The following is a 21,315-nucleotide window of genomic DNA, read 5'->3' as shown; positions in this document are numbered from 1 at the left end:
ACACTGGACAATGTTCCAAGTCCTTCTGCACAAAGTATGTCTGAGTGTGAAATGTGTGCCGCCCCACACCGAGCGAAGTCAGCCACTGATGCCAGGGCAGCTGCTGACACAGCCAGGTGGGCAAGAAGCCATTCTGTGAGAGTGCTGGGGGCAGCCTGAGGACTTACGGAGTGTTCTGATGTCACGGCTTCTCCTCGGGTTTCATGGTTTCATGTGACCTGCAGCACAACACCCTCACAGAGCTTGCCTGAGCCTGTCAGGACTGCAGGTTTAGACTGGGCAGTGCGGAAGCAGGTGCCACAGCCCTCACATGATTCTATCCATGTGCCAGTGTAGCAAGTTTTATCCTCTTGAGGTTCCCACCTTTTCCTTTCTTTTCTTCTTTTTACATTTAGTAATAACATTTGATGAAGGGATTTTAGCATGAAAAGATTAGAAGAAATTATTCTGAAGGTAGAACCTTTCCAGTGTGTAGGCACAATTTAGGGGGAATGACAGTTAAAGTTCAGTGACTATTTCGGAATCACCTTTTGCTTAATCAAGCTGTGGGAGGGAGCACTCGGCTGGGGGAGTGCTGATAAGGACTCTAGTACACTGCACCTAGATTCAAACTTTCCATGCAGGCCAACAGTTGAAAGCAATTGTTTTTTGTTGTTGTTTTTGTTTTTGTTTTTTTTTGCCCCAAGCTAGATGTTAAATACTAGCATTTGCCATACTTTTCAGCCCCTGTGGTAGTAAACAATTTATGCCAATTTTGGTTTTGTTGTTTGCCTATTGATCTCAGTAAGTTGGATAAGGCTATCCAGGGAGCATACTCCACCCGCCTCACCACCTTGTGTTGGAATTTTATTTTCTGTTTGGTCTTTATTTCTTTAAAAGCCTGTCTTCTAAATAAATTTACCACTTGCTTAAAATAAATATTGCTCACAAAATTTAAGGGGTCAGTGAACATGCAGATACTCCAGTACTTTCAGCCTTTTGTATAGTGCATTTTCACCAATGAAATAAAAGTTGGTTTTGCACCTTATTTGCATAATCGAACAACTTTCATTGACTTATCATTTGCCTTTCTGATGTTCTTGTTTAATAAAAAAAATCAAATGCTTCTTTTTTTATCCCTTCATATTCATTTTGAAATATCCCCTAATTTTTGAAAGTAATATAGATAAAAATATAGGGGGGAAAACAATTGCCAGTAATTGCTACTTAATTTCATTTTTTAATTAACTGTTTGCTAACACTCAGCAACTGTAGTCACTCGTTATTCACACAGAGGGAATTACTTGCACACTGGTAGCTGGGCGAAACCACGGAACAACGCTATGTGGGAAATGACACTATCTTCCAAACTTACTAGAATCTTAACATTTTTGTTCACTCTGCCTCCTCTCTGGCTTCAGATTACCAACTCGGGAGTCTTCGCACATCCACATGTCTTCCCATGTGCCCATTGTTGCAAAGATCAAGGAGGTTTGAGTGAGCACTACGATGTTCACCTCTTAAGAATTCTTATGGTTCCACCTTCATCATTACTATTACACTTTATTAAAACAATAATCTAACCTACTAATATGGTGAGCAGAAACATGGAAACCTGGAGGCCTGCCAATTACAGGCCTTTGTTAAGAGATTTAGGAACAGTAACAACTCCCCTCCATTCAGAGGCCTCAAAACACAAAATTGAAACATCAAGACCAAATGAAAAGAAACAGAAAAAAATTCACTGAAGAGGAAGTAAAGTCATTAAATACATAAATGAGCTGTCCTATCAACTAAATCCCTTTCGCAAAACCATTAGCGCTCACAAGAGCTAGGATGTGAGCACAGGAATAAATTTCAGCAATAAAAAAAAACACAGAGAGACTGTGAGGATAAAAATAGATTATAGTAGTGAACAGTATTATTGGGAACATCATTAGTTTTAACTATGTGTCTAGGTAGACAAATGCAAAAGGCACAAGGCGCCCACCCCCAGAGACTTGATTTGAGAAGGGAAGGACAGGGAGTCCACAGCTGATGAGTAAGTAATCTCAGGTCAGATAGTGATCAAAGTGCTGAAGAATATAAGCCTGGGCAATAGGATGCAAAGAGACTGAGGCAGGAGCTCTTCCATGCAGGCAGATATATTATCTAATTCTCTTAAAAATGTGAGCTCCTTGAACTAGAGGCAGCATCTTCACATCTTTCTAGACAGGTTACAAGAGAGTGCACAAAGAATGATGTCATTCTCCTAAGAAGACCAACTGACACTAAGTGAACCCCTCTGAAGATCTGAAATTTCAATCAGATAGGAAAGGAGGGGTGGGCTACAATGTCTCACTGTCATTTCTCCTTACCATCCCAGCTGTGCAGTGGTGGAGAAGATGCACACTCAGCCAACGTGCTTCAGAACACTGGGGAAGGAGAGGGCTGGCTGACACTTTTTTTGCTTTAAAGCTCTTTCCTGTCTAGATCCCTAAAGAAACCTTGTTTAAACAAATCATAGCAGGGTATTTGGAAATTATCTTCCAAAAATGCATTTCTCCTACCTGTGACATGTCTAGGGACCCAATAACATTGAGCAGGGTCAAGAAGAGAGCCTGCTCCTGTACCGACGGTCTCACCAAACTGTGAACCTTGCTCACTCACCCTCTCCTTCTGCCCTCCACCTACTTTGCCTGGCTGCACACCCTCCAGTTTCCAAGACAGAAACTTGGAATAAAACAAAGGGGGGCACTGGCATTGTCTTCCATTGCAAACCAACTTTCAAAAGCAACCAAACGAATTTTTAACTTACCTAACATTGGAAACCAAAATAAGTATGATTTAGAGAGAAACCTGTACATAATGCCAAGAGCAAGAAACAAGAACTTCTAGAAAAACTGGACAAAATAGACTTCCATTGTCTAATGCTATTATGTTTTGGAGAAGGAAGTAGACATCTGTTTTCAACAAAAAGCTAGCCAAATTTCTAAGGTCTGTAAGATAGCACATTTACTAAGTGCATTAACTGTACCCTCACAACCACTTAATAAGAAAGCTATATTGTCACCTCATTTTACAGATGAAATAACTGAGGGTAGAGAGGTTTGTTAAATCACCTGAAGTCCACAGTTAGAAAGTGGCAGAGCTGAGGTTTTGAACAACAGAGCTTAAGTTACCAAAGTATGTGCAATAGTAGCATACGCATTATAAGTAGAGTGACCAAATAAGTTATTGTACAAATAGTATGCTTAAGAGTGAAAGGATATGCTATTACTATGTGTGCTAGGATAGCAAATGGAAGCCGTAGACATTGTGGACAAACCAGAATGTGTGGTTACTTTAATTACAACATGATTAAACTGAGATGAAACAAAATGTCTCTGAATATTATTTAGTTGTTTATTTATTCAATAATTATTTGTTGAGTACCTATTGTGTGCCATACTATCCTAAACAGTGAGTTAAACAAAGTCTCTTCACTCATGGAGCTTACATCCTACTGAATGTCATTTATGTATGTGTGCATATGTGTCAGTAGGTACATGTGTACATGTGCAATTCTTTTTTTTAATGAGAGCAAGCAAGAGGGACAGGTAAGGACAGATAGGAAGGGGAGAGATGAGAAGCATCAATTCTTCATTGTGACACCTTAGTTATTCATTGATTGCTTTCTCATATGTGCCTTGACCTAGGGGGCTCCAGCCGCATGAGTGACCCCTTGCTCAAGCCAGCAACCTTGGACTAAAGCCAGCAACCTTTAGCTTCAAGCCAGCAAACTATGGGCTTAAGCCAGCGACCATGGCATCATGTCTATGATTCCATGCTCAAGCCAGCAACCCCGCTCTCAAGCTGGTGAGCCCATGATAACATTGGATGAGCCCGTGCTAAAGCTGGTGACCTCAGGAGTTTTTCTGGTTTTGGGGTTGTTGTTTTTTTGGTATTTTTCCAAAGTTAGAAGCAAGGAGGCAGTTAGACAGACTCTCGTTATGTACCCAACCGGGATCCACCTGGCATGCCCACCAGGGGGCGATGCTTGGCCTATCTGGGGCATTGCTCCATTGTGGCTGGAGCCATTGTAGCACCTGAGGTGGAGGCCATTGAACCGTCCTCAGCATCTAGGCCAACTCTGCTCCGATGGAACCTTGGCTGCAGGAGAAAAAGAGAGAGATAGAGAGGAAGGGGGGGGGGGAGAAGGGTAGAGAAGCAGATGGGCACTTCTCTTGTGTGTCCTGACCGGGAATCGAACCCAGGACTTCCACACGCTGGACCAACGTTCAACTGCTTAGCCAACCGGCCAGGGCTAACCTCAGGGTTTTGTCCCTGGGTCCTCAGCACCCCAGACCAATGTTCTATCCACTGTGCCACTGCCTGGTCAGACTACATATGCAATTTCATAAGTGTGCATGTATGTACAATAATAAAACAGATGTGACATCTTTCTTCCTGCAAATCTGTTGTAGTGGAACTTTGGCCTGTTAAAATTATACAGGTTGAATCTTTAATCTATGCATCCTTAATGTGATAAATATATATTCCAAAAGCATTTGAGTTCTACATTCCCTAAGTTATGGAAGGTGGAAAAGGCCAGAACAAGTTAAAAATTTCTAGACTCAGTTTCTAGCTCTTTGCCTTTTCTTTGGCTTTTTCTGTCTTGCCCAGTTTACAGAGTTGTTGTGAGGTCACAGTCATTCTAACATTGAAGTTCCAATTGTGTCCATGTGTTATTTCAGTGGTCCATACAGTGATCCTGTGAAGTAGGCAGTATGTTACTATCCTTATTGTCTGATTTTACAATGAAAATCTGAGACAATCAAAATGAGATGATAAGGGTCAGCATGAGGCTCAAATATAGCCAGACGCTGGGCTCTGAGTCAATAGCATGTGAGTGACATAAGATACATCAAGTGCCCTGGAGACCATTAATAGAGGTCTAGAACCTAATATTCTTCTCCACAAGAGGTAGGATGGCACAGGACAAGACACAGTAAAGTGATGAAGTATACCACCAAGAATCCCACCTTTACCACTCAAGAGCTGCAATACTTTGAACAAATGACAAATTACCTAAGCTCTCTAAACCTGTTTCCTCACCTATGTTTTAAACCTGGGGATAACAATGGTGCCTGCCTCCCACAGTTACTGTGAGGATTAAATAAGATAATGAGTATGAAGCTCTTGGCCGAAATACTTGGCATGAAAGAATGCTCACCATTGTTAGCTATTACTACTTTATTAAAGAAACCATGATGGGGAATCACCCAGTCTTCCCATCTCCACCTTTCCTGCCACAATAAAAGACTTTACTTGGTGACATTACACTGCTCAGGTTTCTTAGCCTGTGGATCCCTTGGAAACAAGATCAGGAACAGAGTATCAGAATTACCAGTGGCGAGTCACAGAAATATAGCATCAGAACTGTTTGTGCTGCCCTGTGAACCCCATGAGGAACTTTCTATGAATATCAAAACTCAACACTTTATATTAGAGTGCTTTCTCATGCAGGGTGGGCATAAGTAATCTGATTCGTTTTCAGGTAAATTTTCTAAATACAATGGTGAATTTTATTTTTCTTTTCTGTCTTTCACAAGTGAGTCCTTTTGAATGCAACATTAAGTAATGACATGAAATTCACATTTAATATACAATTCTGTCCCAGCCACATAGAGAGCCATGTCATCCTCTGGAATTACTGAAGAGAGAGAGATACACACATCTTCACATAAGAATGGATTTTAAAAATCAAGATTAGAAAGTGCTTGTACAGCGATGAACAATGTGCAGGGTTTTTTACAGGAAGTACATCGATTATGATTAATTATATTTAAAAGATGTAATTGCAAGAGAGTAACCTATAATTGTGCATACCTCATTTAGGATTGCAATATGCTCATATCTATACATCACTTTAATATAATAAACACATGTTTCTTTTGGCTTAAGTTTCTTTGACTATAAGAGTAAAACCTTTATTTTAAACTATTTCCTCCCCACAGAGTATCTCATATTATCCCTACAGAAATAGTAAACAGATGGAACAGATACAGATTTCCTACTCCTACTAATTAAATAAGAGAACCAGGTAGGTGAAGACTTGCCAAGGTAATAAGACAAATTTAATGATAAAAGGAGCAAACTAACAGGAAGATATAACCATTATAAATATCTATGCATCTAATATAGGAGCACCTAAATATATAAAGCAGATTTTGATGAACATAAAGGATGAGATCAACAACAATACTATAATAGTAGGGGATATCAATACCCCATTAACATCACTGGATAGATCCTCAAGAAAAAAAATTAACAAAGAAACAGCAGACTTAAAGGACACACTTGATCGACTAGATTTAATAGACATCTTCAGAACCTTCCACCCTAAAGCAGCAGAATATACATTCTTTTCAAGTGCTCATGGTTCAGTCTCTAGGATAGACCACAACTTAGGACAAAAAAACAATCTCAGTAAATTTAAGAAGATTGAAATCATATCAAGCATCTTCTCGGATCACAATGGTATGAAACTAGAAATCAGCTACAATAGAAAAAATGAAAAACACTCAAACACTTGGAAACATGTTATTAAATAATTAATGGGTTAACAATGAGATAAAAAAATCAAAAATTTTCTTAAAACAAGTGAAAATAAACATACAAAAAGTAAAAATTTATAGGATACAGCAGAACAAGTCCTGAGAGGGAAGTTCATAGCATTATAGGCATACCTTAAGAATCAAGAAAAAGCCCAAATAAACAACGTAACCCCGCATCTAAAAGAACTAGAAAAAGAACAACAAATAAAGCCCAGAGCTAGTAGAAGGAAGGAAATAATTAAGATCAGAGCAGAAATAAATGGCATAGAGGCTAAAGAAACAATACAGAGGATCAATGAAACCACGAGCTTGTTCTTTAAAAAGATAAACAAGATTGATGAACCTTTAACTAGACTCACCAAGAAAAAAAGAGAGATGACTTAAATAAAATTAGAAATGAGAGTGGAAAAATAAAAACTGACACAGCAGAAATACAAAGGATTGTAAGAAAATACTATGAAGAACGGTACGCAAAAAAACCTAGGTGAAATGGACAAATTCCTTGAAACATATAATCATTCCAAAATCAATCAGGAAAAATCAGAAAACCTAAACAGACCGATTACAACAAATGAGATTGAAACAGTTATCAAAAACTCCCAACAAACAACAGCCCTGGGCCAGATGGCTTCACAGGCAAATTCTACCAAAGTTTCAGAGAAGAACTTTTATTCTTCTCAAGCTATTTCAAATAATTCAAGAGGAGGTAAAACTTCCAAGTTCCTTTTATGAGGAAAGCATAATTCTGATTCCAAAATCAGACAAAGACAATAAAAAGAAAAAAAACTATAGGCCAATATCACTTATGAATTTAGATGCTAAAATTCTCAACAAAATATTCGCAAACCGGATCCAGGAATACATGAAAAAATTATGCATCATGATCAAATGGGATTTATTCTGGGGAGGCAAGGCTGGTACAAAATTTGCAAATCAATCAATGTGATTCATCACATAAAAAAAAGGAAGAAAAATCACATGATAATATCAATAAATGCAGAAAAAGCATTTGATAAAATCCAGCACCCATTTGTGATCAAATCTCTCAGCAAAGTGGGAATACAGGGAACATAGCTCAACAGGGTAAAGGCCATCTATGACAAACCCACAGCCAGCATCATACTCAATGGGCAAAAATTAAAAGCAATTCCCTTAAGATAAGGAACAAGGAAGGGGTGCCCCTTTTACCACTGTTATTCAACACAGTTCTGGAAGTCCTAGCCACAGCAATCAGACAAGAAGAAGAAATAAAAGGCATCAAAATTGGAAAATAAGAAGTAAAACTATCAGTATTTGCTGATGATATGATACTATACATAGAAAACCGTCAAGTCTCAGTCAAAAATCTATTGGACCTGATAAATGAATTCAGCAAGGTGGCAATTAATATTCAAAAATCAGAGGCATTTTCATATACTAACAATGAACTGTCTGAAAGAGATATTAAGAAAACAATCCCCTTCACTATCTCAACAACAACAAAAAATAAAGTACCTAGGAGTAAATTTAACCAAGGAGGTTAAAGACTTGTACTCAGAAAATTATAAAACATTGATAAAAGAAATCAAGAAAGATACAAACAAGTGGAAGTATATACCATGTTCATGGATAGGAAGAATAAACATCATTAAAATGTCTATATTACCCAAAGCAATTTATAAATTCAATGCAATTCCTATTAAAATACCAATGGCATACTTCAAAGATATAGAACAAATATTCCAAAAATTTATATGGAACCAAAAAATAACAAAAATAGCCTCAGCAATCTTGAAAAAGAAGAATAAAGTGAGTGGTATTACACTTCCTGATATCAAGTTATACTACAAGGTTATGTACACAAAACAGCCTGGTACTGGCATAAGAACAGGCATATAGATCAATGGAACAGAACAGAGAACCCGGAAATAAACCCACACCTTTAAGTACAATTGATATTTGACAAAGGAGGTAAGAGCATACAATGGAGTAAAGACAGTCTCTTTAGCAAATGATGTTGGGTAAATTGGACAGCTACCTCAACAAAATGAAACTAGACCACCAACTTACACCATTCACAAAAATAAACTCAAAATGGATAAAAGACTTAAACATAAGTCGTGAAACCATAAGCATCCTAGAGGAAAACAGAGGCAGTAAACTCTCAGACATCTCTCGTAGCAATATATGATATTTGCTGGTTTATCTCCATGGGCAAGTGAAACAAATGGAACTGTATTAAACTAAAAAACTTTTGCACAGTTAAATACAATAAGAACAGAATAAAAAGACAAACTACACAATGGAAGAACATATTCAACAATACGTATGATAAGGGGTTAATAACCAAAATTTATAAAGAACTTGTAAGACTCAACACCAGGAAGATAAACAATCCAATCAAAAAATAGGCAAAATAAATGAATAGGCACTTCTCCAAAGAGGACATACAGATGACCAATAGACAGATGAAAAAAATGTTCAGCATCACTAATCATTAGAGAAATGCAAATTAAAACCACAAGGAGATATCACCTCACATCAGTCAGAATGGCACTCATTAACAAAACAACACAGAATAAGTGCTGGAGAGGGTGTAGAGAAAAGGGAACCCTTTTGTACTGCTGGTGGGAATGCAGACCGGTGCAGCCACTGTGGAAAACAGTATGGAGATTCCTCAAAAAGTTAAAAATGGAACTGTCTTTTGACCCAGCCATCCCACTTTTAGAAATATATCCTAAGAATATTACTGATTCAAAAGAAGAAATGCACCCCCATGTTTATGGTGGCATTGTTTACAATAGCAAAGATCTGGAAACAGCCCATGTCAGTCAGCTGACAAGTGGAATAAAAAGCCATGGTACATATATACAATGGAATACTTATGCGGTCATGAAAACGAAGGAAATCTTACCTTTTGCGACAACACAGATGGACCTGGGAACTATAATACTAAGTGAAATAAGCCAGGCAGAAAATGAAACATATCATATGACCTCACTCATTTGAGGAATCCAATGAACAATGTGAACTGAGGAACGGAATAGAGGCAGAGGTGGGATCAAAGGGACCAGAGGTAAAGTGGACAGAAGGAAAGGGAATGAGAGGATGGGATCAGAGAATGGAAAGAGATTGGTGAGATTATATACACATAACACAGTGTAATAGCAGGAAAGCAAATCCTGGAGGGAAGGGAGGAGGGCATTGGGGGGGAGGGGGCAAGAGAGATGTTGAGGGAACACGGGGGTGGGGGGACGTATTCAGTGGGACATTTGAATCTATGTAAACACAATAAATTTAAATCAATAAAAAATAAATAAGAGTGCTAAGTAAAATTCACTGTGTGGACCCACACAGACCCCTCTGCTCACTGCCCACATACAATAGTAACATCCACCCACGTTCAACAATTTTTTAAAGTCTAGAAACCTGAAATAAGAAAGAAATCAAAGTGGGAGATGTAGGTAAAATTTCGAGCCCCAGAACCAGCGGAATTGCAGACATTGATACTACCTATTCCATGCATTTGAACACATACATGAGGACAAGAAATCTGACTTCAAACTAGTACAGAAAGGACCCAGACCTAAACTCCTGAGTATCAAAGAACTACTTTGTTCTAAATAAATAAATAGTAAAACCTTCCTATAGCCAGGGAAAATTAAAGGAAACACATCAATTCTTTATGGTATTAGGCAGAGGGAAAATTCACCTGTAGGGAAAGTATAAAACTCCAGGTCTATACCACACACTGGTGTAAGACCAATGAGAGTAACAACATAATTCTCCTTAGCAACAAAAGAAGGTAAAAGATCTCTATTTACAGTGCTTGAATCACATCGGAAAACCAAATTGAAAAACTAATTCTAAAGACCAGTCACTGAAACCTGAAGTCCTTGCAATAACAACACTAAAAACCATTTTGTAAGAACGTTTCACTACTTAAGGAAAATAGAATCCTAGCAAATAAACATTCCTGGGCTGAAGCTAACTCCCAATAAAAACTGAAATTTATTTTATGAAAAAAATATACAAAAGGGAAAGTCAGTAAATGTGATGAACAAATGAATTACAACCTAGAAATTTAGAAATAACAAAACTATCTAAAAAACCAATAAAATTAATACAATTTAAATAAATAAAGTAATGAAAAGAAAAATAAATCTATAATTAAATAATAAAGAGCATGAACAGACTGCAGATTAACTTGTAAAAGGATCAAAAATGCTTAAGTGAAAATATAATTAAAATGAAAATTCCAATGAGTAGGTTAACCACAGACAATAACATGGGAAAATGGAGAAAACATCAAACAGCATTAAGAAACTGAGAAGCACAACAAATTTCAAACAAGAAAAATGAAATAAATCCATAGTGAGACACACTGAGGAAACAGAAGAATAACCAAATGCAAAACCTTAAATACAGCATAATATGCTCCAACTAATAAGTTATAATGACCCAACTGCTACCCTGTTATATATATAATCATTCAAGTGCATAATAAAAATTAAGGCATTTTTAGACAAAGACCAAGAGAATTTATCATTCAAAGGCCCTCCTTGAAGTACCCACTAAAGAACATATTTCAGTAGAAAGACAACAATCTGGAAGAAAAGGAAAGATACAAGAAGTAACAATGAAGACAAACTGGTATGCATGCTTACAAATCTATGTAAACATTGCTAATATAAATTAAGAGCTAATTGGAGGAAGTTAAATACAAAGCAGATCCAAATTACAAGACAAATAATTAGAATTTGATCACTGGTGAAAATCTATCCATATATAAACCATCAAATTCACTTAGTTTTACAGGTAAGTTTTTATAAGCCCAAAGGGAACAAACAAATTTATACAATTTTTATTTTTTTTTTTTTTTGGTGAAAGGAAGGAAGTTAGTGAGGCACACTCCTGCATTTGCCCCCACTGGGATCCATCAACAACGCCATCTGGGGCTGATGCTCCAGTAACAAGCTATTTTTAGTGCCTGAGGCTGATGTGCTCCAACGGAGCTATCCTCAGTGCCTGAGGCCACACTCAAATCAATCAAGACATTGGCTGTGGGAAGGGGAGTAGAAGGAAGGGAGAAGTAGCTGGTCGCTTCTACTGTGTGCCTGACCAGGAACAGAACCCAGAATGTACATACACCAGGATGATGCTCTCTACCCATGGAGCCACCGACCAGGGCCAAAAAGCTTTTTGTATACCTCTTAGGGCTTCAAGCTAGGTGAAAGAATTATGCAAAAATAAATAAATAAATAAATAAATTCTCCCATTAATGATAAATAATACTGTATGTTAAAGTCAATACAAAAAGTAATATTTTGGGTGTAAGATATTATTTTAGATTAATAATATGCTATTATTTTTTTAAATACAAAAATATTTCTGTGGTAGATAGAGTACAGTGATAAAATTCTAGCAAGCACCTGAATTGGTCCTTAGAAAAAATATGAGAAAGCTGTTGAAGTTATCCTGCAGATAGAAAAAAAAAATGGGAAGAGAGGGAGGCTTTCAGACAGAAAGGAATCAGAGCTCTTCTTTAGTTTTATTAGGAACAAACACATGCCATCAGTAACGCCAAGTTTTAGAAGTCTACACAAAGTGAGATGTGATTCATACAATAGGTGAAGATCATGAGTTTCATCTGACCAACCAACTGGTGAATATGTTTAGCGGAAACCAAATATGACAGAGAGACAAATAAAGGACAAGGATAGTTTTTGTGTTTTGTTTTGGTCTTTGTTTTGTTTGTTTGTTTGTTTGTTTGTTTTCCTCAGAGATCAAGATCTGAGTAATTTAGGCAGGTACTATCCAAGGAAACTCTAGTTTCATATTTCAAATCTAGAGGAGTACTTCACAGACCAAATTGCTTTGTCATTTCCTTAAAATAATAATACAAGTTATTTAATTTCAAGACAACAGGATGGAGGGAAGTGGAAAATTCTGCATCCTAACCCCAAGCTGAAGGGCAAAGGAAATAAAAAGGGGAGGATGGGTGTTGACACTTGGAAATGTCAAGTAGGCCAGCCCACAGACCGTAAGGTAAGTGAAGGGCATCTAGGGCACCACTGAGGACAGAAAAAAGGTGTCTGATACTTTAAACAACAGGGGACCAAGTGCCTTGTCCCTGAACCTTGAATGCAGGATGCATGCCTACATTCACTCAGTTTAGGAAAAAATCCCACTGACCCAATTCACAGGTAAGAAAATCAGAGAAGACAAACTTAGAACAATCCCAGACGTTTTCCTCTTCTTAATTCTTTGGCTATTTTTTTTTTCCGGCTGTTGAACTCCATCTCTGTGTACAGAAATTACCAAGCAAAGTATGCAATGATACTGTCAAAAAAAGCATCAGCTGTTCAAAATGAAAGAATACATGTGAGGACTGAAGTAAAAAATCAAATTGGAAGATGTTTCTTGTCAAAAATTTTTTAACTTTTCAGAGCTGTACTAATTGTTTTCTGTTCTTTATTTATTTAACCTACTTCACATACAAATACACATCCTCCTTCTCATATTCATCATTACTGCAGAACTTCTTTTTCTGACCAAATAATTAGAAAGTTGATTTTCTCTAATAATCAGGAAAACAATAAAATGTTAAGTTGACTCATTCAACAATCTGCCAAAAATGCATTTTCTCACTTCTGATAGTAATTTTTCTAAGATTATATTGTGTTGCAATCTAGAAAACTATTCTGAATTCACCGTCAAGAATGATATTTTTTTCTATTTCAACCACAGTTGATATAGAATATTATTATTTCAGGGATGCAATATAGTGATTTGAACCTTCTACAAATGTTATTAGAAACTTCCATTTGGGGCAATCTGTTTAATATTATTTAGATTAATCACTCGCAATGTTTCTCCATGATCTCTGGGGCAGGTAAGTTCAGGTACACTAGGTTCATGACATAAAACTGCCCCAAATAGAAACTGTGGCATTTTGCATGAGTTAATATTTCTGTTATCTCATAGCCTCATGTCCTTCTGCACGGCTCAATTTATTATCCTCCCCAAATGAGCAAATTAAAGCATGCCAATTTCCCAAAATAAGAGTTTATATTTTTATTGCAAAACTTAAAATTTAAATGGCTAGAATATTACTAATGAATTGTGCAATTGTCTCATGGTACCAAGACAGTCCTCCCCAAAGCCAGATGGAAAGTTCAGGGCTGCAAAAATCTCTAAGCCTCTCCAGAGTCCTCTAGGAATAGAGCTGCACAGCACAGGACAGGGCTAGACTATATGCAGCAAGAATCTAGAAAAGACCATAAGTACCAGTTTTCAGGACTCAAAAACTACACTTTCTGCTCTGAGAACTATACACTTCATCCTATCCATGTCAGTCTTTACTCAGGATCCCTCTCTGCTTAGACTCCTCTGGCCAGGAGATACAAACACCTGTCTTCGTTTGCAACACTGTGCCATCCAGATGCAGAAAGGAAAGAGGAAATAGCAGCCAGAGAAGTTCAGCATCTGGAAGAGGCAGACAGATCCAGAGAACAGCAAGTGCCAAGGAGCAGAAACACATCTGTATAAGAAAACTTCCAATAGGCAGATCAATACACCTATGACTTCAGGCAAGCATAATGTCTTTTAATAAAACACCACATAATTAATATGATAAGGTCATATAAGATGATGAAATCATGACAGAAAAAGAGTAAGAAAATAAAAAGAAATAAAGAAAGGAAAGGTTGGAGGGAGGGAGGGAGGGAAAAGAAAGAAGAAGAGAAAAGAAAAGAAAAAAGAAAAAGGCAAGCCACAGAATAAGAACACTTGGAGAAGGCCAAGCCTAGAGAAGCAGAGAACTGCAGGAGACAGCCCAGCACAGTAGACGGAAACAAGAGTGACAGAAATCTTCACCTCCACTGGTACCCCTCTCACTGTCTCCCCTACTAGTGATGACACAATTTGGTGTTTACTACATGCCCAGCATTATTCTAAGAATGTTAACACATTCATTTTCATTGAATTTTCACAGCCAAACAAGTCTCCAGGATAGACACAACAATGAGACATTGGACAGTCCTGGGTGGATTCTGGCTCAACCACCAGCAAGTCAGCCTCTCCATTTCTCAGTTTCCTTGAATATGACACGAGGTAATCATACCTACCCAGAATGGTTGTGAAAATTAGACATAATGAACTTAAGTGCCTACTTGCAGCTGTTATTAATGTAATTAATCAGATTAAAATAGTCAGGAGTGAAGAACAGAAGAAAGAGTTGTAATTGAATAAAAATGGCAACAGAGAAGCAGCAATGGAAACAGGGCATAAAGCACCCCTCCAGTGATTCAGACTTGGGGCTCATAAAGAGAAGTGAACTTGCATTTGGCTCCCCACTTTGTATATCTGTGGAAAACTCATATAAATGCTCTGGGTTTCAGTTCCCACCTCCACCAAGTGGGAGTATTAATATCTGTCCTTGATCACGGCGGGGTTGCTGTGAGGGATGTATGAGGAGATGGCCCCTGAGATTATTATTACAAGCAAGGAGTTTATGTAAATGTGCATATCTGGCTTGACCGATGGGGAAATTCACTTCCTTTTATTTTATTTCTTAGGTGGAATTAAAACACTGGAAATTGCAGATGGCAAAATCATTAAATAGCATATGCCACCTTTGGTCACCACTAACAGAATCTAATTCAATCTGACATGGAAGGTTCCCTTCATGCTTACTTCTCACAACTTCCATTCTCCCCAAAACTATCCCTTTTGCCTGCTTTGTACATTATGTCTCCCAATTATGTCTCTTTTTATGTCTCTCTGGAATGGGGTTTTCTTTCTTCTCCAACTGACTGGATCCTGGTCATCCTTGAAAAGCCAGATTAAATGCTTCCTTGCATGAGGAAGTGATTCCTGCCTCCCTACACTGCTATGTTATCTTATCTGAATTTCTCCCCGTATTACTTCTTTTCTATATTATGATCAAGGACATGTGCAGCATCTTTCCACCAATCAATAATTTCCTTGAGGGTGAAAGGCAATGTGTCTTTTAATCCTTGATAGAAACCTGCCTAGCCTTACAGTACAGGGTCTTTCACAGGGCAAATGTACAAAATGCAGATAATGAATAAATTCTTTTGATCTAATAACTTTTGAATCATTGCAATAGCAGTTCACATATTTTAAGATTTAAAAAAAGTATTTAAATTATAAAGTATCCTGACCTGTGGTGCCAGAGTGGATAAAGCGGAGATATGGAACGCTGAGGTCACTGGTTGGAAACTCTGGGCTGGCCTGGTCAAGGCACGTATGAGAAGCAAGTACACAGCAACTAGGGGTTGATGCTTCCTAACTCCACCCCTTTCTCTCTCTCTCTCTCTTACACACACACTCTCCTCTCTCTAAAATCAATAAATAAATAATATATATATATATATATATATATATATATATATATATATATATATAATTGTAAAAACAATGTAAAGCACCATCATCATAATAAAAGTTTGGGGGGAATGATAGAGGTGAGAAAATACACTGAGGCTCTAATTTCCAAGTAAGAGTTAAAGGTAGACTGAACATTGGGTTAATTATTTTTAAATATGCATCTTACCTCACTGGCCTCAGTCACCTAAGAAGAGGCTTCATGGAGAGTCAGGCCTCAGCCCAAAGGAGGGAGGAGCCAGAGGCTGCTGTCTCAGCTGCAGGCACTCAGGAGTCCCAGGTCCCCTTCCATGCACATCATCAGTCAGGTGCATGAAAGGGTCTGTGTCACTGGCATGTCTCTTCCCTCCAGCATCCAGGGTTTGAACCATTTTAGCATAGGTGCTCGCTGTGCCTATCCCAGTAGGTGAGGGCAGTACACTTCGGCCCAGTGGCACCCTCCCACAGTAAACAGGTCTCAGCTTTGGCAGAGGGCTGTCACACTTGGCTAACAAGGCAGAAGTAAGCAGCAAATCGCTAAGTGTGTATGGTCTAATACTTGGAGGCTATTTCTAGGCCAATGTCCACTTAAGAACCCAAAGCGATTTAGGAAAGTGCTCCTCCCTGGGTCCTTCTTGACCAGAAGTTATTCTAACTGTCCCTTCTGCCCTGTCCTTGGGGAGGGGCCCGCGATTCAGAGGTCAACTCTCCAACCTGATTGTCCCCTCCGGATCTCCCCTGCCCTACCCCGCGGGTCCAGCTTGCTCACCAATCTTGGCCAGGGAGGCCAGCAGGATCCACAGGGTGATCTCGAAGGGGATCTGCACATGGGGGTAATCCAGAGTGAATACTGGCAACCGACTCTCCTCGAACGGCGTCGTTCCGGGAGCCACCACGCTCGCGGGGCTGGGCAGGCTGGAGCTGGTGCCCATGGCCCTAGGAGAGTCCAGTAGGGTCTCGGCCATGGTGCCTGCCAGCCCCGCAACCTGCAGGAACAGCAGCAGCAGTAGCCGCGGTGGCTGCACAGGCAGGCTCCGCCGGGTGCCCGCCAGCTCCATGGGCTTGGCTCCCCGCACGCTCGGCGCCCCAGCACTCAGCGCATAGTGCCCGTCAGCGCCGCCGGATGGGCCCGCACGGCACGGGGCAGCGACAGCCGCCGCCGTCGCCCCTGCAGCAGAGTGGGGTCTCTGCAGCACGCCGGCTCAGTTCCCGCCCCAACGGGCACAAGTGCCTTGTCTGACGCGCACCCTCGCCGCAGTCAGCCGCCCTCCGCCGCCGGCCACCGGCCCATGCCTGGTCCCAGCTGGGCGACCGCAGCTGCCCGCCCTGCCCCAAGCCGCCCGCGGGCGGGGGCGGGGGCGGGGGCGGGGCGGGCGCGGAGCCCCAACCGCGGGGCGGGAGGACGAGAGCACCGTGTTGGGCCGCGCCCAGCCCACCTGCGGGAGCCCACGGGCGACGCGAAGCGCTGGGGGGCGGCGGCGGCGGCTGCGCTACCCTGTCGCGGACACTCCGCGCCGAGACCCGCCACCCCCGTAGCCAGCGAGCTGTGTGTGGAATAGCCGCACCGGGAGCAAGGTGGCCGGAGCTGTCCCGGCCCCGGACGCAGCGTCGGGCGGGCGTGCATCCACGGAAGGAGCCCGCGCGACCCACGCGTGGCGCCCTTTTCCGCTCAGACTTCTCCAAGGAGACACGCCGGGCGGGCGGGCGCAGTCTCGAGAGGAGACGGCACAGGTGGGGGCGCCACCAGCCCTGCCCAGGCGCTGCCCCAGACCCGCCCTAGAGCTCTGAGCACAGTACGGAAAGTTTGGAAAAGCCTCATTTTGTTTCCCCTCTCAGAGTTATCAGATTTCGTCCGAGGCTTCTTCTCCACGCGCGGAAACGTCCCGTGCAGAACTCGGTGTACCCACCGAACCCATTTCTTGGCCGCCTTGCACTGGTTTCGCTCATTGATTGGACGCGTCCCCTTTTCTTCTCCCTGCCATGGTCACGACAAAGAACATCTGTTTTCAGGTTGAAAGGTGCACATATCTGAGAGCAACAGAAATATTATAATTTCGTGAAAAACCAGTGATTTGCCTAGCTTAGCTCAGATTGACCTGCTCCGCTAATTACAGGACGCGTTGTGGTGAGGAAAGGGAAGGAAAGGAAGCGGGATTCGTCTTCTGCAAGGAAAAGAGCTGTATATTGCAGTGACAATCTCTTCCTTTAGGGCGGCCTCCTTCCAAGATCGTTTTAGACGCCCTGGGTGCATTCTTTCCTGGGTACCAGCATCTCCATCACCAGCAACGGAAAGGAACATGTAAGCAAAACAGGTGTTACTCAAGTAATTGAAACAATTTTTCCTTTAATATTTAGTAAATAAATTCTTTTTTCTATTTTTTTTTTTTTGTGTGTGGTTCAAAATATGGTTTCTACTATTAAACCCCTGGCAATGCAATATTTAAAGTTTGTGGTTGCTGTTGTTTTTCGGAAATTCTAACTTGTGAGCTGTCAGCAGAGAGTCCTGGAAAAGTTAAGTACTCCACCTGAATAGAAGTATGTAAGAAACAGTCATCTTTGGATTTTTAAAGTAATGCAAGGACAAGTCCAGGAAAAATGGGAGAAAGATTCTGGGAGATGACACACACACACAACACTTAAGTTAATATTTTATAAAGCATACGTATTTAAAAATACAACAGAATTGAATTATAAAGATGTTATCTTCTTTACAAGAATCAATGAGCCATCCAAAAATTTGCCTCTCCTTCTCTGTTCACTGGAAATTTCATAAAAGGTATGTGTTTAACATCTCCTCATGAGAAAGCAAATAACTTATTTTTTTAATTGTATATACTGTATTTTTCACTCCATAAGACACACCTGACCATAAGATGCACCTAGGGTTTTAAGGAGGAAAATAAGAAAAAAAAATATTTTGAACCAAATGGTCTGTTAAAATATTTAATAAAATATACTACAATAATATTTCAACAATGTAAACTCAACAGCAATATTAACAACCATTAGCATTATTATTAACAAATGAGAAGAGACCTTAATGTTCATATACTCTTCTAGTTGTCCGGGGACCTGCAGCAGCTTAAAAAAATGAACATTCACTCCATAAGATGCATGGACATTTCCCTTTCCAGTTTTTTTAGGGGGGAAATGGGTCTTATGGAGCAAAAAATACAGCATTTGCAAGGAACTTATATTTTTATTAATTAACCTGTGCGCATGCACGCGCGCACACACACACACAGATACAGACATTCTAGTTACCCGTTTTAGTACTGAAGAATTGCAGTACTGAATTTAGTACTGAAGAATGCAGAGGTATTTAAAAACAAACAAACCAGCAAGCATACAGACTTACCCATGTTTACAAACCAAGTAGGGGTCCAGAAGAAATTCAAGCACAGGCCTGTCTATGCTAACACTAGTTCCATCCCACCTTCCACTCCATGACTAGTTGCAAAAACCAGCAGGTTATTTATTTTCTTAGGTACTTTTCGATAGAGTGGTAAAAAATGCTTTACCTTTTCCACAAAAGCCATGGTAGAATAAAGTTTTATATACTGTGATCCAATTAGCCAATTCTACAAGTTTAGTGAAACAATGGTAGGTCAAGAGCACATTAAGACAATAATTTCTAGGAGTTTGAGTCACAGAACACTTTAAAAATAATTGTGTACCATCAAGAAGAAGATGAATGACAAATCTACATTTCTGGGATCTTTCTGCCATGGTAGTTGTAGAGATTATAAAGTCTAGCATTGCTTTAACTTTATAAGTCTATATACAAGTGTACTTAAAGGTTAGCAACCTTTTATTACAAATACCCTTTTATTTATTCTTATAAATGGAAGATAAAGGACTTAGTTCCACTCTTTTCATTTTTTCCAGAAAACAAATAAGAAAGAGTTAAATTACATCTCCATGGTGAAACAGATTTGGCTGGGCCATTCTTCAAAAGGCCCTGTGATTAGGAGCTTAGCCCCTGAAAGTGGTAAGACACCACCCAATACTGTACCAATAGGATGACTAAAGGATGAGATCATGTGTCTTTCAGGTTAAAATTCTGTAGTGGCTTCTCAGTGCCATTTGGAAAGACTGAAATCCTACAAATGGCTCACTTGATTTGACCTTTGCTCTCCCTCCCACTACCTCACTTCCCTCTTCTCACTGGATGCAATCTTGTTGTCCCAGCACTTTTGTCACCCCGCCATGCTCTATAAACTCTGGCCTCTTACCCCAGGGCCTTTGCATATTCTGTTCCCTATACAGGGGAATCTCTTTCCTCTCTGCCCTTCACCTTGTTAAGTCCTTCTAGGGTCTTTGACTTAAGAAAGTCTCATTTGGCACCTGCCTTTTTGGACTAATGAGAGTCCCCATTTGTACCCTTTGATATTTCCCAGTACCTTTCCTTCTTAGCACTCAATCATTTTACTTTCTCCTGCTAGCCAGAAAGCTCCATAAAGGTAAGAACTTCTGTTTGAGTTATTCTTTTATCCTTAGCTCCTAGCAAAGTGCCTCGAGCACAGTAACTATCCACAAAGAATGCATTGCATGAATAAACATGTGCTTTGACCAGAATCAACAGCTATCCTGCCTTGGGGATATGGGCTTCAGGCCTTGATTACCAATTGCAGGATAGATAGAAATTATTCCACAGAGATGTTTCCCTTAAATGACCATAGTTCATCTTTTGGAATCTCACATCTTTTTTCCTTTCTACTCAAATGCTGTGAAAATCCAATCACATAACAGGGTTTTTAAATATTTTCATACATGGTAATTACCTGATTTGAGATTGACCCTCACATAGTCTCAAAGAAGTGTTTCCTAAGAGTTTATGAAGCTTCTTAGAGAAACTGTCAAGTCTTTTATTCTTCTCTTTCATCTAAAATAGTCCATTAGAATGTGAGTATATTTAATGAAATCCTGTAACAAGAATCACTTTCCTGAGTCATAATCATCAAACAGGATGGTGTCTCCAGCATCACAGAAATCACAAAAGACCTGGGAATTTAGCTTGTGAGAAAATGTACCTTAAAAAATAAAAATGTGATCTCTGCAGAGGGGATTAGGATCATCATCTAAGGCAAGGTTTGTCTTAAATCACAACCTGGATCCTGCCCTGGAAAGCTCTGGAGGACACAGATTTGACTGTGTATCTTTCCTCACAGAGTTTGGAACTTAATAAAGTTGTGGGATATTGATGCTCCCTCCCCCCTCCCCCCTCACTGTGCGACACAATCCTCTTTATGAAGAAACAAGCAGAGATCTCCAGAGATTTTGTGTATTATACCAAATTTTCCAAATGTAGAGCAGAATCTGACAGAGAGGAAGTCACTTGTTCTTAAGTGGCATTGGCGCACTTGCTCCACAGCAGGGCGCCAGCGCG

At 39.9% G+C, this 21,315-nt stretch overlaps 1 protein-coding gene across 1 annotated transcript in view; it reads right to left on the bottom strand.

Annotated features, from left to right (window-relative positions):
- The window catches only part of SLC9A2 (solute carrier family 9 member A2), a 125,039-nt gene extending 107,701 nt beyond the window's left edge, over nucleotides 1–17,338 (bottom strand). Inside the window, exon 1 of the mRNA XM_066377507.1 lies at nucleotides 16,696–17,338. Within this exon, the coding sequence (XP_066233604.1) occupies nucleotides 16,696–16,984 (289 nt within the window). The 5' untranslated portion in view covers nucleotides 16,985–17,338. The remainder of the gene's footprint in view (nucleotides 1–16,695) is intronic.
- Between the last annotated feature and the right edge of the window lie 3,977 nt (nucleotides 17,339–21,315).

Source organism: Saccopteryx leptura, chromosome 3, assembly GCF_036850995.1.
Source record: "Saccopteryx leptura isolate mSacLep1 chromosome 3, mSacLep1_pri_phased_curated, whole genome shotgun sequence".
Classification (NCBI taxonomy): domain Eukaryota; kingdom Metazoa; phylum Chordata; class Mammalia; order Chiroptera; family Emballonuridae; genus Saccopteryx; species Saccopteryx leptura.
The sequence above is the reverse complement of the archived record's forward strand: the minus strand, read 5'-3'. Positions and strand labels throughout refer to the sequence as shown.